This window comes from Barbatula barbatula, assembly GCF_947034865.1.
Source record: "Barbatula barbatula genome assembly, chromosome: 1".
In the NCBI taxonomy this organism is placed as follows: domain Eukaryota; kingdom Metazoa; phylum Chordata; class Actinopteri; order Cypriniformes; family Nemacheilidae; genus Barbatula; species Barbatula barbatula.
Window position 1 is genome coordinate 8,939,210 of NC_136766.1, and position 17,867 is coordinate 8,957,076.

General features: G+C 38.4%; 2 protein-coding genes across 5 annotated transcripts in view; one reads left to right on the forward strand and one right to left on the reverse strand.

Moving 5' to 3' along the window:
* adam19a (ADAM metallopeptidase domain 19a) overlaps positions 1 to 2,955 on the forward strand; it is a 68,329-nt gene extending 65,374 nt beyond the window's left edge. For both annotated transcript variants that reach the window (XM_079453376.1, XM_079453377.1), the window contains one exon: positions 2,023 to 2,955. In XM_079453376.1, the coding sequence (XP_079309502.1) occupies positions 2,023 to 2,074 (52 nt within the window). In that variant the 3' untranslated portion in view covers positions 2,075 to 2,955. The remainder of the gene's footprint in view (positions 1 to 2,022) is intronic.
* Positions 2,956 to 8,097: 5,142 nt separating this feature from the next.
* The window catches only part of lrch4 (leucine-rich repeats and calponin homology (CH) domain containing 4), a 32,742-nt gene continuing 22,972 nt past the window's right edge, over positions 8,098 to 17,867 (reverse strand). Inside the window, exons 10-18 of one of the 3 annotated variants that reach the window (XM_079457724.1) lie at positions 17,395 to 17,532; positions 15,542 to 15,613; positions 15,227 to 15,281; positions 15,085 to 15,148; positions 13,920 to 14,015; positions 13,744 to 13,841; positions 13,494 to 13,631; positions 13,299 to 13,376; positions 8,098 to 8,597 (exon numbers count right to left, since the gene is read on the reverse strand). In XM_079457724.1, coding sequence (XP_079313850.1) covers positions 8,442 to 8,597; positions 13,299 to 13,376; positions 13,494 to 13,631; positions 13,744 to 13,841; positions 13,920 to 14,015; positions 15,085 to 15,148; positions 15,227 to 15,281; positions 15,542 to 15,613; positions 17,395 to 17,532 — 895 coding nt within the window. In that variant the 3' untranslated portion in view covers positions 8,098 to 8,441. Of the gene's footprint in view, positions 8,598 to 11,658; positions 12,777 to 13,298; positions 13,377 to 13,493; positions 13,632 to 13,743; positions 13,842 to 13,919; positions 14,016 to 15,084; positions 15,149 to 15,226; positions 15,282 to 15,541; positions 15,614 to 17,394; positions 17,533 to 17,867 lie in introns of those variants that run through there. The other 2 variants (XM_079457723.1, XM_079457725.1) reach the window with 2 other exon arrangements.

Below are 17,867 nucleotides of genomic sequence, written 5' to 3' on the forward strand. Positions count from 1 at the left end.
CTATTGGTGTCACAATTATGGATTAAATGCTTTTATCTCCACTTGCAAAGCAAATATCATCTTGCCAATTCAATTTGTGTAATTCGGATAAATTGAGGACAATGGTGTCTCTGCTAACAGTTTGATATTCTCCTTCTGTCTCTTATGTATAGCCACATTGGTTCAGATTTCTCACTGTTGGCTTTGGATGATGTCAAATGGTTTAGCAAATCTTACAGTATATGCCAAAGGTGTAAGCGATGTTTTGCTCATCACTGTTGACATTTAATTTCCCAAAAAGCAGACTTGCAGTACTGGGGGCTTCTCTATCCATGCTTTATCTCTTCCTATTGCTACTATTTTTGACAGTTTTCGAAATGTGTAAACTAACTGTGATTCCGAAAGCAGGTAAAACCGTTTACTAGACGGCTATTCCTTGGTCAGAAAGGAGACCTACATTATACACATATGCTTGATGCTGAATGTATCTATTTACTATGATTATTTATTATTATTAATCTGATTATTTAGGCGAGCGCAAATAGGGAGCGACGCGGTCTCGATGCGCATGCAATGCGATGCTCCCGTTTTTCTAGATGAAAAACTTTTCAGCCTATGAGAATGCAGTGCGTGCGGCTCGCGTTTTCCGCGCACGAAATGTGAATCGCCCCTAATGCTTCCTTTCTTCACACACCACAGTTGGGATTTCTTTTTTTATTCCACATTCACATGTTGATTTAATTCATTAAAAGTTTTGTGGTCCTAGATAATTCCTGATGCCTGGGTGGAATGTTGTGGGAAGCAAAATATTTGATACTCTTGAAAATATTTGAGTCTCTTTGAGTCTAGACATTAGTGTCAGTCTGTTATCAGAACATGAAATCATTTTCCTCTTTATGAAAAGACTGTGTACACACTAGGGTTGTGCGATGTACCGGTGCTACGGTAGCATCGCGATGCCAGAGCTTCAAAATACCCGTGATGCTACTCTATTTTTAAAACGGTAGTACCGTAGTCAATGTTGCATATGCGCAATAATATTCATTTGAATGCTTACATTTTGTAAATGAATGTGTGTTTTGAATGACTCGGACGAGTTAATGATTCAAATTGGCGGTTTGAACGGGTTAGTTATATTAAATAAATCCCTGGAAAATTTATGCCACCTACTGGCCGTCTCAGTTCTGCATATAAACTCCTAATATTTCCCTTTATAAAGAGTGTTTTGAATTAATTCCCACGTGAAAAATGATCTATTCACTACAGTAAACTACTAAAACTCATAGACACTAGTGTTTTTGAGTCTTACCATAGTGAATATTTAAGTATACTACAATATTTGCTACAATTTATTCAATTACTACAGTTAATACAACAACATATTCAAGTGCAAAGTATAATACAGTTTACTATAGTAAATGCAAAATGTTTTATCTAAATCTGTGGTTTTTGTATAGATTTGAATGATACGGCTTAGCATCGTGATACTACTTGGTATCGAGATACTTCAGCTGGTATAGTATCGTAAGACATTTTTATGGTACCGTGACAACCCTAGTACACACAAAGTATATTCAAGCCTGATTTCTGTAGCCCACACGTCCCTCCTCTAAGAGCTAAGAATTGAATTGCATGCCCGTAAAATGGAATCTGAAGCTTCCTCACGCTGGGAAGCTCTGTCTTGTGTCGTGATAAAGAGACACACATTTTCTGCACATAACAGTGTGACCCAGGGTGAAGAATAAAGTATATATTCAGAAAACGGTACTTTACGGACTCAGCAGTGCATTTTGTTTTTAAAAGACTTATGTTTAACATGATTTTTCAGACGAAAATAAATCATTTTGAAATGAGGGGTAACGTTGGAAATGTCACTCAATATAGCGAAGCAAATAAAGAGATGCAGTGACCATCAAATCTATGCTTTTAAAGCTATTTTAAATAAACATCATTGACTTGGATACCATAGTGTACTCTATATGAAGTGCGTGCAATCCATGTACGGAAGTTATATTGTACTATATACTTTGTTTTCTCTTTCAGGCCTGTTTCAGGACCCAAACCACTCATAGTTCCATCCCCTTTCCGAAAATGACCCTGGATACATTTTGAAAGACTGCAGTCAGCCTATTTGCACTATATAAGGACCTTTGAAGATTGGTACTATTGAGCTGTCTTAACAAGCAACGGAAGAGCTTGGTTCTGGGTCCAAGGAAGGGTCTGTGAATGGGTCTGTAAATGAGCCCTTGATAACTGATGTTTAAAAACACAGCACAGACGTGGCGCGGTTTTGCATGGAAACAAATGCAAACTTAGACAGGATGTTTCGGATAGACCATCCCATTGCCAAAATCTTGACTTTTTCTCTCTTTGCAATTTTTTGTACTATTATGCATTTGTCTCGTTTACATTTTTTCATTTATTTGTGCCAAAGATGTTTTGTTTAATGCCCTGATTGTTTAATTTCTGTGCTGTACGATAATTTGTGTTTGGGACATTAAATATTAATGTTATACGTTTTTAGTAAAGACACCATGATGTTGTTGTTGCCATTGCTTTATCAGAGGGTTTACATCCAATACTTACGTCCAATTCTTAAAATGGTGAGGTCAAAAGTCAACAGAGACATGAAGGGCCGTTTAAATGAAAGAAAAAATGAGCAATTTATGCAGTTTGTACATTTCTTTTCCAAACACACCCATTTCTCTCTGTATTTGGGGAAAAGGATAGTCTTGTTTCCACAGGGATCATTTAGCCTACAAATGGAGTTCTAAAAGGTGTCTGTGCCATCGTAAAAGTAACCTTATAATGGTGAAATCTAAAAGAACAACACAACTTTAATTCATGGATTTGGATTCATGTTTGATCATTAAAGATTCTTTAAAGGGTGCAGTGATATTGTTTTACAATAATGAATTATTGAACAGTAACTGAGAGTATTTTAAACAGCTTGTTTCTCATAATAAATTTCTTATTAAACAAATACGATGTTTAGTTTTGCATTAGATTGCACTTAAATGTCGATTCGGCCTTTAAAACCTATTTTGCAGAATACATCGACCAGACAACTGCACCAAGTCTTAAAACAAGTCATTGCAAACAAATGTCCAAAAGAACTGATGAAATAATACTTTACACTGCCTTTTCTATGACCCGTCTTTGAAATCCTGGCTGAAGCCACATAATCTATAATATACATCGCATAGTCCAATCACAATTATGAGATTAGTAGCATCAAAGTAGTCTTAACCACAAAAATGACCAAAAAGATAAATACTTACATTTTATGATATTATAAATACTGAAATGAATCATTTGACTATTACAGGTTAGTTTGATAGATTTAGAGATGCAATACTTGTTGGGACCGATGGCCTACTGGACAGTGTTTTCTGACATCTGGCACGGTTGCGTTTTAAGGTGACCCGAGTTTGAATCCCTATGTCAACAAGGGCCAAATTCGGTCCTGTGTGATTTGTGTCCGCTTAGGACCCAATTTAGTAGTTGGTTGCAATGCCTGATCAAGTTGTCATCTCGATATGTTGTTGTATGGCTAACCAAAGCTGCATTAGCTTCTAGCGAACTAAATACGCTGGGTAAAATAAAAGCATTAAAATGACATGTCAAAATTGAAGTTTACGAAAAACGTACGAGCATATATAAGCTTGATGTAACAGACGCCACTATTTCTGGTTCAACTTCTGCTTAACAAACAAAAAACATCACTTTTGATATTTTAAAATGACCATGGTTTTATTATAGTAAATAGTCTGTAGCCTATTCAAAGTTTGTGCAGGTCTACAATCATGTCCCTGACATCCTTTGAAACCTATTTGGTCTTGAACATGGTGGTGGAGAGGTTGAAATGGAAGATACTGGTTCTGTTGGCAGGCATATTTTATATACATAACAAGCTGATTTACGAGTACTTTCTTAAAGTGACAGGACTAATCTGTGGTCCATAAAGGGCACATAACCAATATGTGGAGGCAGAATTCTTGCTGGATGGTTGGGGATCAAATACTTATTTCACTGACTGAAATGCAAATCAATATATAGCCTTTATATAACATTTATTTTGATTGACATTCCCTTTCTATCAGTTAAAATAAACCTACCATAAAATTCATAGACCCTTAATTTCTTTGTAAACAGGCAAACTTACAAAATCAGAAGGGGCTCAAATCATTATTTCCCTCATTGTATACCCCATGATTATTATAAATAAAAGTCTAATTCTTATATCTGACAAAACACCACAACATACGGTCTCGTCTGGTTTAGCAAAGGATATTTTCAACTTTCAGAATGCAACATTATTGGGCATTTAGTTTGTTAGTTTACAAGTTAACTGAGTCTGAATTGTTAGAACCCACTTGTGCGTGAAACAATGGCTCGTGGTGGCAACTGAACGTAAAACCCTTGAGAGACGTGTGTTTGATTTGCAGCAGTAAGACTCCTCGGCTCCACATGAAAGCTGCATTGACAGCCGCGGCTGCTACATTCAGTGTCAGCACGGACGAGCGTAGCTACAAATTGACGAGGAGCCTTTACGCTTCAATTTTTGTTTTCACTTTAGATTAAACCTGCATGGCCATTTTTGGTGTGGTCTGCTGAGCAGGCAGTATATGTACGTTGCATTGTATTGGTTTTAATTAAATTTAGCTTCCCCGAGTTCCTACCCTGAGTCCATCGCTCGCGAGTTTAAGAAGAGATATCTTGTGTGATTCATTATGGACGTAAAGGTAAAAGACTGTTAAGTCAGGGGAGGAAATCGAGCAGTGCGGCAGAAAATCCGAGTGAATCAACTTCAGTATCAGCACCTCTTTAATTGAAGAGGACGTTTTACACTCTTCTAAAGTTACTGGGCTTTAAACCATGAAAAGTGTCCTGTATTGTTTTACTGCCTTGTATTCTTAAGGTCCTGATGACCGTGCAGATGCAGCCGCCCAGCTCTGATAAGCCTTTGCACGGCAAAATTAAACACTTAACTTGATTCTAATCGGATTTCTATCATATCCCATAAGGCCCAATGCACAAATGAATGCAGAAGAACAGAAAGAGTGTCTTCAATTAGAGGATGCACATGACATCATTGGTAAGTCTATAGTGCTGGAGGCAATAGTCAGATCTCTTTTATACCACCTTTGTGCTAAGAAGCCTTCCTTACAATATAAGAAGTAATTCAATAGAACAAGCAAACCTGCATTTAAGGGAAATGCATTGGCATTCAACTAGATTGCACAGAACATGATACAAGAATGTAGAACAAATTGCAAGGTAAGAAGGAAATGTCAGGTCAAACATGGAAATGGGCGAGTATTAGCATTTTTCTTGATGCAAAGTAATATTCACAAGACTAGCATTTGGATATTACATCAGAAAGTCCTAAGTGGCTCACGGCAGGGCACTCAGCTTTGATTTTAATTCCATTTGTCAGGGACCAAAACATCCACAATATCAATGAATAAACCTGTATTATAGTTGGTTGAAACATTGACAGCTCTTTTTGAATTCTGCCGATTCTACGCAGGACCAAAACCACCCGTTACATCATCAAAGACAAGTTTGGCACCATAATGCGTGCTTTTCCGAGCTAGTGTTAGCCAGTGTTGGTCAGGTGGGTCTGGAAGATGCAGTGTGCTCCATATTAAAGATGCACTTTGAAGAAAGTGCATCTTATTAATCATTTATGCCAGCCATCTGTAATCAATTTGATCCGTCTAACATAGTACACATCAGCTTTTGGACTCCACAGACCTCCATTTGAGGCTAAATGTAAAATAGCATGCTGTTGCCGCGACTGTCTTGGTGTCAAATGTAAATTCGCATTCTTTTGAAACCAAAGCCGCATACAAAAAAACGATTGCCCTTTTAAAAACGTAAGAACTTCCGCTCAAAGCTCAAGAGTGACGGGACGAAATTGATCTCAATAGCTGGCTTTTGTTCTACCCAACTTCAGAATCAAACCTTTACTCCTTTGGATGGCAGCTCTGAAATGTCACTTCTGAGCCTCAGCCTCCCCCACAGCATCAGAAGCAAATGTAAGATCTGCCATGATTCCTCTTCCAGTCTGTAGGCTGACTCTTTATTCTTTAACTGATTTTAAGATAGAAGTATGGAGTAGGTTAGCAACGTTTTGTGGCTTCATTGACTGGCGCAGCAAAAGTGTAATATATTTAGGTACTTGGGTATTAAAGAGAACACACGGATGGCTTGTATGACATGTGGGTGAGGGAACTATCATGTAATTTTAATTTTATAGTGAACTACTCCTTTAAGCATTTAATATCATAAAATATTTCGCACCCATTTAATTACAAACTACCTTTGCCTCCCTACATCCAAAATAATGTTTTATAAATTGGGAATTTTCTTTGACCCCTATATGCAGATACTTGTTGTTTTAAAGGTCCAGTGTGTCATTTTTTGTAGGATCTACTGAAAGAAATGAAATATAATAGACACAACTTTGTCTTCAGATGTGTATAAAGACCTTATATAATGAAGTGTTATTTAAAAAGTGTTTTTAATACCTTAAAATGAGCCGTTTCTATCTACATACAGCATCAGTCCACTTGCATGGAATTTGCCATGCTGTTTCTACAGTAGCCCTAAATGGACAAACAGCTACAGAGCGCATTTCGCAAATACGTTTTCTCCTTCAGCATAAAAAGCGAAAACATGATGACATCTTCGTCCCGTGTCATCCACCTTAGTTCTTTGAAAGGGAGGGGTGAGTGGTGGACTGAGCCATTGGTTGCAATTCGCAACCTCACCACTAGATATATTTAATACATTGTATATTTAAAAGACAGTTGGTGTTCCAGTGGACTGCGTGCCGACATGTTGTGCAGCATCACTTTGGGTTCGAAGCCCAGCTTTTGTTCCCATCTCTCTCATCCAGTAAATGTCTCTCTCTTTCGCCTCTGTCCTATCAATATAAAAGATAAAAAGTTAAAAATATCTTAAAGAAACGTAGGGCCACATTATGTTCTCACAAAAAAACACGGTGACTCAAACCACCGACACCACCAGACCCCATCCAAATAAAGTACTGTGAAGTGATCTTTATTTTAGCCTTTTCATAATATCGTGAAAAACATGAAGATCAACTTCATACAAATGATTTCACATATGTGACCCATGCTAGTCTCAAAATAAATAAAATCAAAGTTTCAAATTCACTATTATTCAATCTTTGTCATGTCCTTACGTATTAGTTAATATTAAAGATATATATATAAATGTTTCCCGGGATCTTCTTTACATTTTGAAGGATGATTTAAACAATACTTTTTTTTCTGGGTCAAGCGAATGAGTTCTCAACTCTGTTCTTATTTTTTAAATCCCAAAACTACCTTTAAGTAAAAAAAGTGAATTGATTCCAACATATGACTTTATATTTAATATTGAAATAGCTCACTTCACATATATATCTATATATATATACAGGCCAGCTGACAGTCTTGCCTGGGCCCGGGACAAGATAATCTTAGATGGGCCCCCCCGTGCCCAGATCTCTCCTTTTCCCTTGCTCTTCCTCTCCTCTGCTCTTCCTCTCATGTTCCTCTCCTCTGCTGTTCCTCTCCTCTCATGTTCCTCTCTGTTTCTTACCTTGCTCTACATTGACTTCACTAGTTCCAGCTTCACCGTCTGGGCCCCCCCTATCCTGGGCCCGGGACAACAGACCCGTTTGTCCCCCCCTATCGGCGGGCCTGTATATATAGATATCTATCTTGGGATCAGAGCAGTGTTGTTTAATGTGTGTTTTGCTAAATAATGGCGCAATGAGCAATAAAGCGCAGTGTTTGTCCAACGCTCCAAATGTGTGCTACCGAAATGTCACAATCAAAGCCCATGAGCCGTCGCTAGCTTATCACGGGATTACGACGTATCCACACATTGTCGCCTTTGCTGCTCTGCAAGAGTAATTACCTGCGAAAAACCAATTAAATTTGCATTGTAATAAAGACGAGATTACAAACATAATTAATTTCCAATTATGAAGAAGCACCAACAGAACGATTACATAGGAACTGCCAACTACCTCAGAATCGACACACATTAAGGTAACGTCAAATAAACATTGTGTACCACAAATATCTGACAGACATCCAGGTTCAAACTCAAGTTACTTTATTGTGCTTCATTTCATTGGTGTTTTATGTTTCAACGGCCATAGATGATTTCCGGAAGAAAATGTGGCATTTACATAAAAGCCTCTGTACATTTGTTACTGGAAGTAACTATAAAATATAACTTCTGTTTTTGGAAATAATACATGATTCTGACATTTGAAAAACATCTCCATCGCTATGTGAAATGTGCTGAAGATAATACACTGTTGTTTAACCTACGGTTGGATACAATATGGATATTTTCTAGATTCATTTAAACCAACCGTTGTCCATATTTACCCAATCATGGGTTAAAACAAGCCCGATTTTTTTTGGAGTGTACTAGGATGTGCCGTCTTGAGTCGCCAACCCTGAGGGGTCCTGACGGGACGATCGACGGACATCCGAAGAAGGTATCTCCAACAGGGCCTGAACTGTCTGAGCGATGCGCGTGAGTCCCTCCTCCTCCAGAATCAGTTGGGGTGGACAAAGTGCATCCTGGTGAGGTTTGGTGGGGGAAGAAAGAAAACCAAATAAGATCCACTGTAAGTGTGCTTACCCAAAGGAGAAGTAAAACAATAAAACACAGTTAAAGCAATACAATTTTTTGGGCATAAACAAACTGCTCATGGAACGTATTTTATTACAAACCTTAAAAATCAGCAAACCTAGACTTATGAGACATAACGTTGTTTCCAATGTGAAGTGTATTTTGGGTAAACAGGATTTCAAAACGCGTTCAATGCACATAAGAAACCACATGTGCTTGAGGCATGCAAACATTAACGTTTTAAGAGGAACGCATCTGTCATGCAAGATCCTTTAAACATAAGATATTCCTCACATATAGACAGAACTGCATGTGCGCAAAGCGTAAACCAAGGCACTCCAGACACTTCAATACAAGCAATAGCAAACATCAGCTCGGTCACAGAAAGTGCAAAGCCATGCATGCAGCACAACACACAATATCGTTACATTAAATTGCCAATTTCATAACAAAGCACCAGTGTTTATTAACAGACTGTCTCTCAACAAAGCAGCCATGCAGTCATAGCACTTTACAGGGAGGATGTCATTTCATCTAAAGGTGAAGTACACCCTGAGTTCAGCTTACTGTAACAAGCAAACACTTCAGCATCTTGAAAATCCATCATGCATTCCAATTATTACATTCAGCCAACCCTAACAGTAAGATTACAGATGTAATCTTATATATAAATAGTATATATAAATTTCCCCCCAGGTTAAAAGAACTTTTTGCCATGCAGAGTACTTAGTTATGTTAAACGAGCCTGCCAGTTGATAAATAAATAATTAAAAACAATAAGCCGACTCTCTTACTTAAGACAGTTTAATGAGTTCTAAAGGAACTCTTCTCATACAATGTGTCAAATAGAGAACACCTATATGCGGATAAAATACACTTCAATTTAACATCCTCATTTAAATCTGGTAATGAAAAGAATCTGTTTTATTGAAAAATTAGCGAGTGGGGGCTTTTGCAGCTACTGAACAGAATGGCAAAGAGTGCACGGAACCTCATGATCTACACTAACCCAGCATGATTTGAGAATCTCCGAAAGAGCATCCCATGTGCTTCATTAAAAGCAAGAACATCTGACCTTTTGCCGATGCCACCGATTTGTTTACATGTCATTAGTGATCTAGAAATAGCACAGAATCTTCAATATTTCTTTGTTCGTATGTCAGAACTTTGCTTTGAATGTTTGAAAAATTCTAGAACTATTTACATATTTTGAATTACGTACAGCGTATGGCCGCGGAAATGACATGGCATGACAAGACACAAAAATCAAGCCTGATTGATTTGAATATTACTGCTTAGAAAGTGAATATGAACTTGTTTTCTTTGCAGTATTTGTATCACAAAGCACCTTTTCTGTCATTCTGATGTGTTTCTAGACTTTTCATTTTATGCAAATAGAATTAAATTTGGGAGAAATATTGCTAGTCGTTCACCGAATCAAACAAAATGATCATTTTACCTAAACATGCAGTACATATAAATAGTCAATTCAGAAAAACTGAAATGGTGCTTTGTAATGGTCTCTTAATTTTTTTTCCACAGCTGTATATTTAAGTACTGTATATACGTTCCACAATCCGCAAAGAATGAATACTCACCTTCCGGTAGGAAGCAAAGAATAGCGACACAGATGAGCTGACATGAGGATTTCATCCCCAACAGAGAGACAAAAAAACTAAAGCAGAATTAATCATGAACAACAGCAACACAGTCAGTCATGAACATTCAACAAAAGCACACGTAAAGCAGCACGTGACAAGAATCAGTGTTTCCTTTTTAATCATTTCTTTACAGACAAAACAATCTTTATATCAATATAAACTTCTTAAATACAGTATTTTATAAATATTACAAAATACATTTTGTGTGTTGCGTTGGGTCACGCTTAGTAACACGTGGACGGAAACATTCATTAAATTCTATTGCCCACTAAACTGTCAGCGTTTCATTTAGTGTATTTATCAGAAAGAGGTTGGAATTACTCCAGTAAAGGCCTTTCGACGCTCGTAAACTGTAAGAGCATCCTCATTTCATAACAATCCCTTCAAAACACTGAGGAGACTGATCTACTCTATTGGTGAAGTCTGTCATCTGGAGTATATCATAAAGTGGCCATTAAAAAAATGTATGTCTAATATGATTAGTTTTAGCCTCAACAAACAATATACACGGTTACAAAACATCATCAACTTACAACAAACGCCCTCAAAACACGTTTAAGACGTCCCAGCGTTCGGAATTGTGTGCTAACACAACCAGTTAAAGCGTATTGCCTTCCCTTTTTTCCCAGTCTCCGTCTCTTTCTCCCATTCTTATCGTTCTCTCCAGATGAGAGGTTGCTCATTAGTAAACTGTCTGCAAAGCTCCTAAATCACATTAAGTAGGCACAGAACACAAAAGCAACATCAACATATAGCACTGGGGAAGCTGGTACGCATGGCACATTACAGAACGACAAAAAAACTATGGCCACATTTAGAATCGGGAAACGGAAGGTTGTTGAGATGCATAACTATATATACACACAAACACACACATATATACATACATATATATATATATATATATATATATATATATATATATACACATATATATTTTGGGTAATTTGGGTAACGTCTGCATATCCAAAATGAGCAGTAGCTGTGGCAGATGGGCAAATGTGAATATTTAAATGCGATTGTCTGTCTTGGCCAATGCCCAGTTATTGAAGTCTCCATCTTTCCGGCTCAAAATGAGCACGCAAGCGATCTTAATTGTATTAGGCAATTATTCTGGCCGACAGGAAAAGTCATTAGTCGATTTTTGATAATGTGCTCAAGGCAGACCATACTTCCACCAATGCGGATTCAGCAGAACACACAAAGCGAACATAAATAAAACAATAACTTATATGGAACTGATTGTATACAAGAATTATATTAAGTTGCTTTAAAGAAGATCAAAACGAACATTCAACAACAACTACAAAAATGTAACAGTTAACACAGCTTTGAATCATATTCGTACCGTCCAAAAGTGTTGGGCAGTTTTGTAACAGTGCTGCCCTCTGGTGATCACAGTCAACAAGACAAAGACGAAAAACAACTCGGCCCCTCATCCGTTGCATGTGTGAATTAAAGCAAATACAGTTTAGAAGTACCATCACCACCCTGTTAACATGTTTCCCAGATGCAGACAGGAGACTACAAGCTTTCTGTTCGACTGCAGAGGCACTTTGACTAGAGCGAATACTAGCCGTTTTAAAGCCCTATATTCTCAAGGAAAGGAGGTTGGGGAGGGGAATTCGTGCCAGTGCTTAAAACTCGAAGGATGAAAATACACCTAATAAACTCGTTCCTGCTAAAAGGTATTCAAATCTATCCCATTATAACAGTGATGCTAAGGCAATCATGTGGAAAAGCCCTTCATATTGTGGAAACCATGCATATGCCCAGTTAAAGTCTATTATCCTTTCCACTGGCGAACTGTTTATAAGCTTTTTCTGAGGTACAAAATGTGGATTTTCTATCAAGACTGCAATAAAGATAAAAGCTTTATCAGTTGCCAAAAAAGCATCAGTTAAACACACATAGCCTTTTTCAGCAATAATTAACCATACCTACTGTAAAAAAAATCAGGTTCTTAGCCTAAACTACCATTATATGTTCCCCAAATTAAATTCTGTGGGACCATAAGTATTAATATGTAACCTGAACGGCATTATGGGTAATGAGCTCGCCTGATATGCTGTATGCGGCTCATTTACGGTATATATTAAGATACGATTATTTTGCTGATAGCCGTTAAAGGGGATTTTTCTCAACACCATGGTTTCGACTGTGTGTAACCGTATACACAAAACAGAAATGATGGACTTTAAAATCCATTTCCAGATTAATACTCTCATACGCACACACACACTATGCTATAAGCAGGCAGTATAACAAATAGAGCAAAGTCATGAGGAGAGAATAGAAGAGCAGGAAGCCAGTGGAGAAGGGAGAGGAAGGGGACATAGCGGAAGAGGTGCCATTCTTGTCCTCCGTCACCTCCTCCTCTCCTGTTTTTGCCAGGAGCGCCTTCACACAGCGATGCACTGCGGGCAGCTTACTGCACAGGATATCAGACGCTAAACACAACTCCATCTGAGAAAGAGAGAGAGAGAGAGAGAGAGAGAGAGAGAGAGACGTACAAAGAGAAGAAGAACAATGCGGAGAGAACAAACATAGATGTTTGGACACGTGGTTGAACAGAGAAAGCAGGATTGTTTGAGGTCAAATTGACAAAGAAAGAACATAACGGAGCAAATCGAGCTGGAAGCAAACAAACGTGAAGGCGGTATTGTAAGACAGACACAAACAAGTCAATAGGGGTACTTTTTTCACTTACAAACATGACTCAAGAAAACAAATAATATTGAGGATCGGGGTTGGAACGTTACCAAAAACTAAAATCATATATATGAGGATACGCTTAAAAGCGTTTGACGGAAGCAGTCTGTTATTTGGAGCGGGTGGGTAAGGAATTCAGTTAATACTCTGTACAATAGACACTGTTGAAATACTGGTATTGTTACTTCTTTATTCAGTATTGACTTGATACCGTGGTACTTTTGAGAGGCTATAAAAGTAAATGAAATCTAACAATAAAAGAAGGTTTAGGTTTACCTCAGGGACTCCCAGTCTACGACACGCAGCGATGAAGTTTTCAACATTAAGGCGACACTTGGCAGCACTCAGTTTGGGCTGAATGGATAAAAAAGATGCATTAGAAATTCAACGGAGGTCACTTTTGTCTACATAAATGGGCATCACATACAATGATCCAGGTTTTTGTATTATGAGAGTCAACCGTTAGCTCACCACTGCCGGCGAGGGGATGTGGATGATTGACACCGAACGAGGTCGCACATGATTGGCCAACTGGCAGAGGACCGTGCCATTGGACAATGCCTCTGCCAGATCTTCTGGCAGGGTGATCTTCAGCCGTGACTCCAGAGACTGAAACACAGCCGAGCCAAGATTGAAAATGTGAGACTAAGTTTGAAAGATTTCAGATTGCGAAAGACAATGGGGTGAAGCTTGTGAGAACTTGTGGAAAATGTCGCTTCACCTTACGCAGCTGCAGGACGTCTAATCTTTCCTCGCGTGGGGATTTAAGCGTGGAGCGAGATTCACTACGGCCAGAATCAGCCAAACTGTTTCCTAAACCTGAGATCAAGAGCAAAGATTATTAACATACACTATTGATAGAGATTATAGATTTTATAGGTTATAGATAGTATGTACTTGTTTTGACGTTGCAGCGTGAGGATGTGCGGAACAAGAAGCTGTTGGGTTTGGGAGCGGAACCCGTGGGAGAACAGGGTTTCACGTATGACGCATCTGGAACGTGACACGTCAAAATTACTTCGAGTCAATATTAAATCAACATTTTTCTTAATACACAATCCTGTCATATTGTGAACGATTCATCGGTGCATGCTATTCCAAATAAAATAGCGTTTGTCTTGGTTATTTTTAATCAAAGTGTAATAACTTGGAAATGACTTTCCTTTTCGGCTGAGTTCACAAATCCCCTTTCATCGCCTTCCCTCTTACAACCTCACCCCCATAGTAAGTAACAACTTTCACAACCAAATGAGAGAATGCTAGTCTTCTCAAATATAGATTTAAAGGAGACGGGGCATATAAGACTGTACATTGTGAGAATGTCTTTATTTATATTTATTTATAATTATGAATTAAAAATGCATATACACGAGTAGCGACAAGATAAATTAAGTTGCTTTGTGAAAGGATTTGGTGATGTGCACGATGGGGACATCTGCAGGTCAATTGTGTGTGAATGCAAATACAAAAGCAGCTACTGCAGTTGCAATTTGTCTAAACACGTAAAAAATACATTTTGATATAATCTATAGAAATATAATCTGTATGAAATTGTAACTGTGCCAAGTGCTTGACCATTAATGTTTACCAGCCTCCCTTTATCTGCCTACAAGCAGTATAAACAGTACAGACAAGAAAATGTTACAATCATTGACTATATATCATTCCAAACTCGCTGGTAAGTGTTAAAAATGTCACGTGTAATGCAAAGAACTGATTCAAAGCAGAATGTTCACACATTTATCATAGAAATCTTTCCTACTCTGGTAGTCAATGTTGGCCAAGAAGTGTTTGGTTACAAGCATTCTTCCAAATATCTTTCTCTGTGTTCATCAGAACAAAGACATGTATACAGATTTGAACTCAGATAGGCCTGGTTTCACAGACAAGGCTTAAGTAAAGCCGGCTGTAGGGCTGTAAAAGCACCTTGATACAAAAGATATCACTGATAATGTCAATGTACAGCTCAGACATGCATTTTAGTCATGAACCCAGCATTAGCAACGGCCTTGAAACTGAGCCGTGATGTAAAAGAAAAGTGAAATACGTGATATGACGTTACCTGTGCGACTAGCAGAGCGCTGTATAGATGCTGCATTAGAGGTCGGAAACGGCTGATCTACACTCTAAGGAAAAAAACAAGATCATTTAAATGAGTGTTTGAGATGTAGTACATCACATGTGGATATGAAGAATGGACTCACAGCACTCCTCTGTTTCAAGCCATTAGGAGGAGAGCTGCTATCTGAGCTGTCACCACTAGAGAGAGACAGAGATCAACAATAAACAGCTCGAAAACCAAATAGATTGGAGATTTTACAAACTATAACACTACAAAACAAAATTATAAAACACATCGGACAAAAAAAGCATAATTAAAATAAATGGCTGTTAAAGGTTGTCAGATTTGACTTTGTTTATGCCACCGTAGTTTACAATTTGATTCTCGAAATGAGATTGAGAATGAGATTACCACAACAAAACAAAAAGCCTATGCAGCCCATTCGCTTCACTCTTACCCTGAAACACTTCCTGTTCCTCCGTGCTTGGTCGCCAAGTTACTTCCTGTTTTTACAGTCATCTTCTGCAAACTGTAAGACATCAAACGCTCATTAGTCAATAACTTCCTAATGCAGGAGAAACAAAAATCACTCTTTGTTTTTATAGAGAGGCATCCTGGGATAGCCCTCAGATGTTCTTCCTCTGGCTGTATCTCACTTCACAAAGCAAGACTTTAAATGAGCTTTCAGGCACTAACAAAGTCATCGCATGACGGCAGGTAATAGTGGTTTTAAAACCACAAGCCTCTGATGAAAGCTGTCAGCATAGAGGCCATTTTATGTACTTTAAAGGCATTATGTGATTTTAGAAATAGATTTTGGTTTGATTAAGTCAAAGTTAAGTTAAGTAAGAGTTTGCTTAAAGTCACCGTGAAATCAAACAGGACAATTCTAAGTGTTTTACACAGCGTTGCAGTGGTTATTATAAAATTATTTATCCGTGCATTATTCTTTTTAATTCGTTCGCACTTTGAATCTTTAATCAAAAACATTAAGCCCCTTTTCCCCTCTAAACCACAATGCGTCAGCACATGAGATAAGCAACAAAAAAGAGGCGGGACTGTACTGACTGTCCAACGGCCAGGGATTTTCAGCCCTCCACTCTGGGCCCAACTTGCAACAAACCAATCAAAAAGGGAAGGGCAAAATAAAGTCCCGCCCTACTTTTGCTGTTTCACTCAGATATACATCACGTTACAGCAAAGAAGTCGATCGCAACTTTAAAGGGGAGGTTCACCTAAAAATCTACTTTGTGTGATTTTTTACTCACCCACATGACGTTAAACTTCGGGCGTCTTCGGAGCACAAATTAAGATATTTAGGGGACATCCGAGAGATTTCAAGGCCTCCTCATAGACATCATGGTGTCAGTTTTTGCCAAGGTCCAGAAAAGCACTAAAGACATTGTTAAATTGGTCCATCCGCGCATAGTGGCTCAGTTCAATTTTTTGAAGAGACAAGAATGCTACTTGTGCGAAAAACAAACCAAAATACAGACTTTAATCAATATATACTCTCCTCTCTATGGCGCGCGTTCACGAGAGCACTTCTTTGATGCATGTGAGTCAGAGCGCCATCGTCCAATAGGGGTGCACAAACCTAATACGCATGCGTCAAAGTGCTCTCATCCAAGAAGAACATGAAGAAGTGCTCATGTGAATGCACGCTATACACTGACAGGACAGAGGAGAATCTATCGATTAAAGTCTGTATTCTTGTTTGTTTTTCGCACATGAAGCATTCTCTTCGCTTAAAAAAAATTCAACTGAGCCACCATGTGCGGATGGACCAATTTAATGATGTCTTTCGTACTTTTCAGGACCTTGGCAAAAACTGATACCAAGATGTCTATGAGGAGGCCTGGAAATATCTCGGATGTCACCTAAATATCTTCATTTGTGCTCCGAAGACGTCATAAGTTCTCTAAACATGTTTAATGTCATGAGGGTGACAGTTTCCTTCAAGTTTGATTTCGGTGATCAATGTCATATTGACAATTCACATTATTCTGTTATTGAAGAAAACTAGTACAAACTTAAGTGAAGAATATTTAAACAATTCGGCATGAAACAACTTCTAAAGACTATTTTGACACATCTGTGAGTAAGAAAATGGCTTCTGGGATGAAAAAAGAGGCTTGTGTTTATAAATAAAAAAAAGCTGCACGGAGTTCATTCCACATGCCTTAACAAGTGTGACCGGCCCTTTCAATTTGTTTTACTACGTATTCCACAAAGATGGAATCTCAGCCATTCACTCGAGTCCACACTTCCGTAATTCATTCAATCCCATAACCCCCCTTCCAAACTCACGCGCTGGCTCTGTCTCTCTGCTGCTGATGCGCTCTCTCTCTCTCCTGCCAGACTAGCAGGTTTCCAGGCCTCCTCTTCTCCTCCAGAGTGGGGCTGGATGGAGAACCAGCATCTGAATCGTCTCCCACCACAAATATCCTGACACAAGATAGGGTCAGAGAGCTTTAGCTATTTTACTCTTGAATCGCTTTTCTATAACGGAAGTTAATGCAAAGAGGTTTCACGCGTCAACACTGTATTCAACAGACACGGAATGATTATGAAAGCAAAAGTTATGTGTGAAATGTTATGTGTGGAAAATCAGGTCTGTTGGTAAAGCTCCAGGCAGATGAGTTTACCTAGTAACTGTGATTCAGACAGTACAGTGATTTAACACGCTGATCTGTACTGTGGGAGGAAGCTGACCTGTACATGATTCTGTTGACTTTTCCCAGCCCTTGTTCACACAGTGACCTCGCACAACCAAAGCGTAG